General features: G+C 32.8%; 1 protein-coding gene across 2 annotated transcripts; it reads right to left on the bottom strand.

Moving 5' to 3' along the window:
* Nucleotides 1-1,519: 1,519 nt before the first annotated feature.
* LOC122277343 (soluble inorganic pyrophosphatase 4) lies at nt 1,520-6,335 on the bottom strand. Of its 2 annotated transcripts, none has more exons than XM_043087304.1 (9): nt 6,079-6,335; nt 4,493-4,630; nt 4,357-4,385; nt 3,245-3,310; nt 3,059-3,166; nt 2,657-2,722; nt 2,448-2,568; nt 2,243-2,324; nt 1,520-1,804 (listed from the first exon to the last, which is right to left on the bottom strand). In XM_043087304.1, the coding sequence occupies exons 2-9, from the start codon at nt 4,626-4,628 to the stop codon at nt 1,762-1,764; spliced, it is 651 nt and encodes a 216-aa protein (XP_042943238.1). In that variant the 5' UTR covers nt 4,629-4,630; nt 6,079-6,335; the 3' UTR covers nt 1,520-1,761. The 2 variants fall into 2 exon arrangements, with proteins under 2 accessions (XP_042943238.1, XP_042943237.1); XM_043087303.1 differs by having other exon boundaries at nt 4,493-4,637; nt 6,079-6,331.
* Between the last annotated feature and the right edge of the window lie 4,754 nt (nt 6,336-11,089).

Here is an 11,089-nt window from a genome sequence, read left to right as displayed (position 1 = left end):
AGACCTTGCTATCAATAAGGTTGGGTCTTGGGAGAGCTAATGGGAGAGTTTGGGATAAACAAGAGCAAGAATTTGTAATGTATTACTATCTGTTATAAAGTGCGACTAAGTATAATAATAATAAGTTAATAACTATTATTTTAGCCAAAAGCCCACTGGCATATGATTACCCGATTTTTCATTTAGAAAAATTAGGTTCGAAACACTCCATCTCCTTATATATATATATATATATATAAAATAAACTATTATTTTAGAGGGATCGACACCAAAAACAAAGACGAGTATTCTATATTTTATTTGGTAATGAAATGCGAGTTGTGTGATGCTAATATTTATTCAGATTGATGAACGACATAAAGCCATTAGTGTCACTGATCTTTGGAATCCTACTCAGAATTCACAAGATCCCTAACAAACATGATGACTTTGAATTTAGAGAACGAAAAGGACAAACATTGATTGCAAATGTGTTATGACCCTATTTTGCTTGAGATTAGATAATTTCTTAGCCTTCAAAACGATTCAAAAACTTTCTATTGCATATAATATATGAATCCTTTTATTATATAGATTTATATATGGAAATGTTTTTATAGTTCTAAAATATGTAAGCTCACGCTTGTCCTTTTTTTTTTTTGAGAAAATGCTTAAGTTGCGACATTTTTTTCTAATAAATTCTACCGATTCATTTTTTTTTTTTTACTTAATAATTAAAGAAGTGGTTTTTAACGAGTTTATGATTTTTTAAAATTTTTTTAAATGATCAAAGTGATTTGAAAAATGCATGAAAAAAAACAAAAAAAATAAATGTATTTTACACTTATCTTGGTGGGAACTGTCGGACAACACTCAGGAGCTATAACATTTCCCTTTCTTTTTCAAAAAATGCGTGTGAGATTTACACATTTTAAAACTGTATCTAACATTACTTATTTATACATGACCAATTATTAGTTTAGCAATACAATTGTTTTAAAGTATTCTAAGATATTTTTATATATTTCATTTTCAAATATCACTCACAACATTTTTTCAATTTCAAATATTTAACTTTTAATTAATCATTATCTAATTATTACAACTTTTTCAATCTATCAAACAAAACATAAAAAATAATATTATTTTATCAAATTTCAAAATAAAAATTATATTCAAATAATTTTTTAACTTAATAATATTTTTATTCAACTCTTTCTCTCTCATTTATTAAAATCTAATGAAATATTTTACCTCAAATCATTTTACCAATATTTATAGATATATTGAGATATTCTAAATATCTATAAAGCGCTAAGAATTCCCTAGCCGATGCCAATTGGTGTCAAAACGAAGAACATTGCTCGGAGCATGGAGCCCCAAAAAGATAAGAGGCCAATATCAGATTAGAGAATAACTAGATGTGACTTCGAACTTTCCTTGAACCGTAAGGAGCGGGTAGCTAGGATATATCCAAGGGTTTTACAAAGGAAAAAATGGAGACAAATTGGAACAAAAGAAAGACATACAAGAACCAAGCTCTCCGAACAGAATTTTTCCCTCACTATGGTATTCATTACAACAAAAGTAATTCAATATATGTCATAAACATCACAACAAAACAATTTTGGTGTTGGTAGTATTAGCACACATTCGTGAAGAACGCATGCACATCGCGCAGCAAGATATAGAAGTTTTTTGGAACAAAGAAAAAACTTATATAACAATGACTTCACATTGTAAAAGCATCGCATCCCAGAATGGTATTACTCGCATAAACGACTACCGCCTCAAGCTCTCCACTATGTAGTCCGCATAGAGGTTCCTTTTAAAGAAAATATAGTTGAGATCAGATACTGATATATATATATATATATATATATATATATATAGTCTATACAGGAAGGAAAAAAATAAACAAAGAACATATAATTAAGTAACAATGAGCAGTAGTCTTAAACTTGCACTCAGAATGATGTTAAACACTCGCACAAGAGATATTAATATACATTTTTGCATCTGAATCGCTTGCCCAAACTCATGCCAGAAATTGGCAAATCTTTTAGATCGAAGTATTATTTTATTTTACCTAGATTTTAACAGTACCAAAAAATTTAATCCAGATTGGCCATCTTCATGATCATATTTAACTTCAGAAGACCAGACCAGACCCTAATCTGGTCTGGGGACACCCTCACTCCTGTCTCAATGTTTGTGTATGTGCGTGAATGGTAGCTAAAAAGGCGAGAGGATCATTGCTTACATGGAGTACTGGATTGCTTCATAGGCAGCAGAGGCAGGCAGAAAGTCATTGACCGCCACTTCCTTGTTCTCATTTTTCTTGTCTGAGTATTATGTCAAGGAACAGTTAAATACTATTAACTGGGCTTTACAGAAAGAAAGGATGATTATAAACAATTAGAACATGTTTGCATATGTTCACAATTAGTGACAATCAGTAAGGATACAGTCTTCAAAGAAACGACGGATCTCAGCCAAACGATGTGGTGGGAGCTCCTTGATATCATTGTAGTGTCGGTACTCGGGATCATCAGCACAAACAGCAATTATCTTGTCATCTTTCTCACCCTGTGATTAATCACAATCAACACCCATTGAAGGAAGAACCTTTCTTTAAAAGGATAAGAACCTGCTTTTTTTGTCCAGGACTATTTACCTGATCAATCATAGGCATGAGGCCTATAGCTTTAGCCCGAAGAAAGCATCCTGGAAGAACTGGCTCCTGCCATTTTTTAAAGCCATTGCGTATTAGACGGGTTAGCATCACAACCATTGTTTTGAAAGATTGTTGTGAGGTTCAGTACAACAGTCATGTTCAATGCCATCTACGTATGTACAAGCAGACATAAATACTAATGTAAGTAAGTACATGCACCTGTTACAGTTTACACAGATGGTACCTACTCTAGTGGTTGAAAGTTCTAGTCAAGTTTGAATGCATTTATTGGATAGTATTGTTAGATGACATCGGTGTTTTCAAGCATATGAGTATAATTGCCACAGACATGCAAATAGGAAAAGAGTTAGATTGAGACAATCACAACAGACAAGTCCATACCTGCATGATAACCAAGACATCCATGGGATCATTGTCCTCGCAAAGAGTACGAGGAATGAAGCCATAGTTGTGAGGATACACAACTGATGAGTAAAGCACACGGTCAACCTGCACATTGATGTTCCAATTAGGAAGCCATTTATGTATGAGGAGAGAAATAAGAAAAAGCTTAGTCAACATCATTACCTTAATCAATCCAGTTTTCTTGTCAAGTTCATATTTCACCTTGCTTCCTTTCCCTATTTCAACCACCTGCACAAGTTGGTCATCAACAAGAAAAGTGTGAGATTGCATGTTCTGGAGTAGATACTAAAAGAAAAAGTTACATCAACAATACTACAGTTCAGGAAAATTCTACATATGAACCAGTTTACAGTATATCAGAGCTAACTTTTGTAGATTTCATCAAGCAGTGTCACCCAGAATATGGCAGGGGAATTAAGTTGTATATTTATACGTAGATTTGAAAACCAAATATGAATGGAGGACAGTGGTGACATTCAGCTCATGGAAAAGAAGAAAGACACGTGGTAACCACATCAATCTCATCCTGTTGCATTGGTGGCTCAAAATTGTGGCTGAACTGCCTCCAGGCTCTCCTTTTCTTTTTAGATAATTTCCTTACAAACAGATGGCCTAAAAGGTATCTAGAATGTTCCAAACAACAAAAGAACATAGAGATTTTCTAAAACTTAGGCATGGGCCTTCCTCCGTCCAACACCCTCCTATGGTCACTCGGTAGTTCCTCCACTGGTCATATGCTAATGTGAACATATTTAATACTAGGAAAATGCTTGTGTGCCCTCTCCCCGTGCCCCCTCAAAGTGACCGCTGGTCACAAATTTTTTTTTTTAATTTTTTTTACTTAGTGATTAAGGAAGTGATTTTAAGTGTATTGATATTTTTTTTCTAAAAAAAATGTTTAAATATATTAAAAAAAATCTGAAAAGAAAAATGAAAAAAAAAAGTGTGTGCATGGTCAAAATGAGCGGTGCACTCTGAGCGGCAGAGTAGCACCACTCTTAATACTATAGTTGCTTTGATAGAACTTGATCAGATATAATGTCCCAGTGACAACCCACTGGTTTGTCCAACTAGAAGGTGATGGCTAGCTTTGTATAGAACATATGGCAACCATAGTTTTATATTTATATTTGCAAAATATGGCAATCATAATTTAATATTTACATCTGCAAACTGCAGAATCAGTTCACAAGGGAGCACGAACCTAACATATAATACAGCCATTCAACAAAGTGCAACTGAACAAATGAGAAGAAAGGTAAGAGGATTCTTACACAGTTGAACATAGTTGGAGCTCCAGGTCCTGTTTGAAATCAAATGAAGGTTATAAGATTGGGTTCCCACATTGATTGAATAGAAAAATAACAAAACAAGCATTAACTGCACATGGCATGGTATGACATTCCATACCAATCTCAAGATCATGCCAAGGGTGTGCAGCAACAGATCTCCTCGTCATGGATGAAAGTATCCTCTCATTTAGAGGAGGGTGTGGGGCATGATGAGCATCATAAGTTTTGTTTGGAGTTTCAATTGGTGGAACCATAACTGCAAGCTAAAATACATGCAGTGATTTGTCAAAACACAGCTACTTTGATATAAAGCTAACAATGCATCTTCTAGCAATTAATTTTTTTGATAAGATCTTCTAGCAATTAATTTTTAAGCTACATTATCAAAGAAGTTATGCACTAACATTCTCAAACAGTATGCCCTGCGGCATTGCATAAATTATTGTAGTAGAACGTAAAAAATAAATGTTCAAGTAAACAATTTTAGTGATTACAAGATTTGACAGTCCAATTCACCCTAGTTTAAGAGAAGAACATGCGGGCAACCAATTAATTATAGATGGATATAGGTATTGTAAGAGGTACTCAATCGTCCCTGTAAAGTCATTTGCGTGAACCATTAATGGATATTTATCAACTTTTATCAATTAGATTTGCATTAAAAGGAATAAAAGAACTGAGCAATGAGCACATGCGAGATACTTCAAGCTTTAGCCTCACATGCACAGAGCACACGTGATATATTGAGGTCGAGGCGTACTAAATTACAGTCAATCTTTTCAATTGTGTTTTGAAGTTGAAAGACGGCCATATGTTGTTCGCAAATGTTTCTACACCGCATTAAGAATTAAGCATCTCTCATATTTCATCTTGTCAACCATAGGAGCACATGAGCTTGCAAAAGATAAGAGGAACAACTAACATTCAAGCAGAAAAGACAAAATAAACAAAAAAAGATTCATATAAATCGTGACATGGAAGGGAACAATTAAGCAATGATAGAAACAGTCCAACTTTGAGATTTGGACAAATTAAGGCATTTTCGGCTAGCACTTTGCGCGTTGTTTTCTGTCAAGACGCTTAACTAACATTTTCAAGATGTAACAATCGATGTTAAACATAAAGGAAAATGACCAAAGCTTGTGGATCCAAACGACTCTTAAGGTGAACATCTAGCAACGTACTGTAAACATTTTGAAACCGACAGCAATAGAATGAAAAGAAAAAAAAAAAAAAAAAAAAGAGTATTCAGTTTATTACAGCTGAAAAGCAGAAAAATTGCATTTTGAAACTTATCATTGAAAACAACAAACTGTCCGTAAACATCGACAAAAACAGCCACAGATCTGCCAAATTAGAATCCACGATCCGTAACAAAAACGGCCACAAAGATTTCAGACTTTCCTCAAACAATCACAGAAAGACAGAAATAAAAGCGAATACCAATCAATATCGGCATCCACGTAACTGCGAAAAAATCAAAATAAGTTCGGAAAAACAACGGCAACGCACATTTTTTTGTTGGTAAGCAACGGCAACAAACACACACAGAGTATTCTCGTATCACACGCAAAGAATGAGAAGAGAACAAGCGGGTCCATGAGAAGGAACAAAACCAAGAGCCCGCATCAAACTCACAACAGAGGAACCAGAAAACCCTTGAAACGGAGATCTATGATTCAGAAACGAAACCCCGAGACGTACCTGTTCTGGTTCAAGTTCTGGCTCCAGGTCTGGTTCCAAAAGGAGACTCAGAGAGGAGAAAACTGGCACAGATCTCGAAAGAGATGGAGATGGAGTGAAAGGGAAGGTAAGTGACCTATAAAAAGGGAAGGGTACTCAGGTAGAGGCGCTCAGGTAGAGGAAAGCATAGGTGCTGGACGCGTTCCCGCTCTATTACTTCATTGCCTTTTAAAGGCGCAAAGTTAAAAGGATGGGAGAGAGAGAGAGGACGGAAAGTCCCTACAGTTTGGATACAGTGAAATGCTTATGGAATCCGTATATTCCGCAAAACGAATATGTCGTGGCTCCAGCTGTTTGCCTGCCGGTGCGGTACGTGTCGACCCCCGATTGGGTTGTTGTTTCGGGGCCCGCTGCGGACTTGGATGGAGTTCCTAACGGTCGCGCGGTGCAGTTTCGTCCACTGCTAGTCGGACGTTGGGAGTCTCGATCTCTAGCTTTTCAATTTGGACTATAACATCCATGACAAAGTAATTATATAATATCATATTATTAAATATTATTATTTCTGTAAATAATATTTAGTAAGATGCTTATGAAGCATAATTTAATTTATAATATAATTTTAATATATAAATTTTATAAATTAAATCTTATCATTTAAATGATGTAGATGATATATTCTACCCATCGAATTGAGAATGTCTCCAGCCTCTCAACAAATTATAAAGTAAAAATACATATGTTTTGATTTATTAAGATTTAAAAGAAGACAAACTATTCAAGCATAGAAAGAGTAGCAAGTTCGAATATTTCCACTGACCCAAAAAGAAAGAGAATATACTATTCCAAGTTTTTGGGCGTCCTATAGAATTTCGTTCCATCAAGACTTTTTTTTATTGGTTAAAAGGAAGAAAAGAAGTTGCACAATTCTCGCATGAGACGGCATTAGGTGCGAAGTCATTTGTGATGGGTGAGGTGGAATATGAAAGAGTGTGGATACGTGTGATGGCGACCACAGGCTCAAGCGGCGGAAGAAGTGGCGTTGAAGTAAGCTCCACCAAAAAGTGGGACCAGTATCAAATTCCTCTAGCTCTATCTTAGCATGTGATTCGTGGTAAGAGCTGTGTGGGGTTGGGAATGCCTATCCATTCTCTCCTTTTTCTAAGGCTGTAGTGGCAGGTACTATATCTTATTCTTTATGCATTTCCTTAGTCTTCTAAACCTAGCAACCAGTCAATCTCGAGCGCCATTGGAGAGAAGCAAAGTAGACAATTCGAATATGGGTCTGGATCTATTAGAATTTTTATCAGGTAGATACATAAAGTGAATCCTTAAAATTTGTAGCAATTCAAGTAAATTTCTTAGACAGCAATAAATACTTAATAAATATTGTCGAGTTTATGTCTATTTCTCTCTTATTCTATAGTCTATTTTTTTCGTACTCTAAAATCCTAGGGGATTGAAACTCCATAGGATCTTAAATTCTTAATGCTTCAAAAACATCTCTCACAAAAGGAAAAGACAAATTTCAGTTGTTTTAGTCTTTTAGAATGTAAATCACCAACGAAGAAAATAATATATTAGAAACTCTGAATTATAGATAATATATGAGAATTATAGATAATATGATACATCTAATTCCTTATAAAATATTAAAATGTTGAAATAACTTATATAAACACTATTTTTTTTTTTTTAAATATGATCCTCTCTTGTTTCAATTGGTTAATATCGATTTAGTATAAATAACGAGATATTATTCAAATTTTTCATCTGAAAAATTAGATTATATGTTATTAGGCTATCAGACTCTTAATATGATATTTTAATCATTTTATATTGTGATGACAAGTGAAATATTGACATAAATAACTTATATTGTACACTATATATATAGTTTATATTTTATTTGAAATTGAGATTCTCGTGCAATTTTGAATGACATAATAATATATAATAGAATGTGGTACTACGCATCCTATTCCAATTGAAACTTTCTTAAATATTGTAGGCTTTTATTACTGTAGTCGAACGGACTCCAAAACCGACATTAATGTTTTTGGTCAGTTACGAACGGTTTGAAATCTGGTCATGTTCTATGACCTGGACAACGGTCGAACCGGTCAATTACAGAAAGATCAACGTGACCGCGTCAATGGGAATGGAATCCTCGTGGCCTGCCAATTGTGATTTGTTCAATGATTTCGTTGGTTTATCTAATTATAATCTTTAAGAGACATTATGAGGTCGTTAAACTTGTTTAAATATCATCGCTGCTTTTCGAATTTAATGACCATATACAACCAAGGCCAAAGGTTCGTTGTCAAATTTACATTCCAATATTTAAAATAGAGGTTTAGAATTCGAGACCCACTCTCTAAATGCATAAATAATAAAAACAGCAATTAAAATTTTTATAAGAATATCTGGAATAATCATTCAGTGAAAATAGTCCTGACATGAGGATTGAATAGCTATTACTCTCAAAATGTAAGGAATGGCTACTCCATTGACAAATTAATGTGTAAAATTCTTACAATTTTTTTTCATAATTTTTTTTTTTAAATTATGTCGGATACCAAAAGTGGTGGAGGTCCACCCTAGAAATGATAGTTTCGAGAATGACATAATGGCCACCCAACAACATCAGCTAACCCCGTCATGGCCATGGGGTCTTTGGCCACAACGGGATTGACTTGGGTCACCCTCATAGCCACAGGTTCGCCAAACCACCTCAATCTAGAAGAGCTTTCTAACGACTAATGGTGGTTCTACTAAGAAGATTGCTCGCTCTGGTACGGGTCTAGGTACTCGGATACGAGCGTCTAATGCAACTCCAGTACTTGCTCGGATTAACAAAGGTCAAGGCCAGTATACTGCAAAAAATTTAAATTTTTGAAATTTGAAAATTACCCACACTCATCCTGGATATAGACGAGTAATTCGAGTATCGGCTCAGATATAACCGTCTCTAAAATCCAAATGAACAATGCCGTCTATTATGATAATAATATTTTGTCACCAAACAAACAAATAGGAATACACATTTTATTTTCTTGAAAAAAAATGAATGGGAATAGGTATTCTCATTCCCTTAGCAATCAGAATTCTTATTCTGCAATCACATCCTGAATTCTCATTCCCTTAAGAATCAGAATTCTTATCCTGCAATCACGTCCTTAATGTAACTTGAGTTAGATTTATATATATAAATAAAAAAAATAAAAAATAAAAAAGAAGAAGGAGAAAAAGAAATTACTTAATTAATTATTTAAATATAATATTTTGGTTTTATAAAAAAAACCCTAATTTTCCCAAATTTTGAAATAAATAATTGTATATATAATTAAATAGTTTTAATGAATTTATTTTTATAATTTTTGTTTCTGTAATTTTCTTATTTTTTAATATTTTAAACTTATAATTTTAAAGCTTAAAATATTAAAAAATAAATAATGCTATTTATCATCTATTTTCTCATTATTTTCTCTTCATCTTATAATGTTGCATTAAATAATTAGAGACTTTTATTATGTTTTATGTATAAACCTTTTCTTTAATGTTACGTATAAAAATATGATTTAAAAAAAAAAAAAAAAAAAAAGAGGATGAATGGATTTATTGAAAAAATAATTACCTCTCATTGTATGACCCTTAAACCCAATTGAAGAAAATCTCATTATTTATCTCCGTTTAGAAAAACTGTCGGCTGCATTCATACCATTATGGTGATGCATTAACTCCTTTCTTGTTTATGATTCTCTGCATGTTACAGACTTTGTTTTCACTTATATTAAAATTCTAGATATTATTTAATTAACAAACCCTAGCTACCTGTTGAAATGTTAATGAAACCAAAAAGGGATTTTCTATTTTTATTGCAGGTTCTTGAAAAAAGACACGTCATCAGAAATACCCATTTCCACAACCAAGCTACCTACCTTATGATATAGGGAAGGAATAATGCTAGCTACTTGAACGAAGCAACCTCATAATTAATGTTCATTAACTTAATTAGTAGTATGTTAATATGTCTATTCTGAGTTGATCATGGACGTATATATATATATATATAGAGAAATACTCTAATTACAAAATAATTATATAAAAATAATCTTATAAATTGATGTGGGTTGATGCGATCTTTCAGATTGTAAAATTACTTTTATTGTAAAGTAGATCTAACGGATTACATGAAGGCATATTAGTTTATAAGATTACTTTCATGTAATATTTTTGTGACTGTAGTAGTCATCGTATGTATGCATACATATATATATATATATATATATATATATATATATATATATATATATGGTGGGTATTGGTAATGGGTATAGAATTGATCATTATTTGTGTTTTTCTCCACGTTTTACTTTATAAAATGATAAGGATTCGAGTCCATATATTACATTAGCTAGGTGCACCAAAGATCCCTATAACCAATAACTAATTATTGATATATAGCGTTATTTATCATGTGTTCTGTTTCTTCAAAATAAGATTTCATTTTTTTTTTTTCTAATCAATTAAGAGCATTGATATTGGTGTAGCCAAATATAAATGTAAACACATATTTAACTACAATTCCACTTTTTCTACTACATGGGATTAGTCATATGCAAAGTTTTTGCTTATTATGAATAGTATTTCTACATATTTCTAGATCTATTAGGCTATTTACCTTTCATCCTTTATTTTACTACTTTTTTTCTCTCTCATCTCACTCTCTCTTTCACACCCAATGGCTTTATTTTTCTCTCTCTTCCCACTTTTCCTTTTTTTCTCTATTGCAATAGTGGTGTATATTTGTTCATGTTCAATTTTAAGACAATACAATTGGTGTATATTTGTAGATTTTATGTAGTGAATTTAATTTACAAAATATATAAAAAAAATTAGTTTTAAAAAAAAATTAATAATAATAAAAATATATTTTATTATTATTTTGGCTAAAAAATGCATGCATAATTCAATGTGGGAGTCTTTCTTGAATGACAAAGACAACCTCCAAAACACATGATTTTGCATT

The sequence above is a fragment of the Carya illinoinensis genome, chromosome 9, assembly GCF_018687715.1.
Source record: "Carya illinoinensis cultivar Pawnee chromosome 9, C.illinoinensisPawnee_v1, whole genome shotgun sequence".
Classification (NCBI taxonomy): Eukaryota; Viridiplantae; Streptophyta; class Magnoliopsida; order Fagales; family Juglandaceae; genus Carya; species Carya illinoinensis.
Note: the sequence above shows the minus strand (reverse complement) of the source record. Positions and strands in the feature narration are given on the sequence as shown.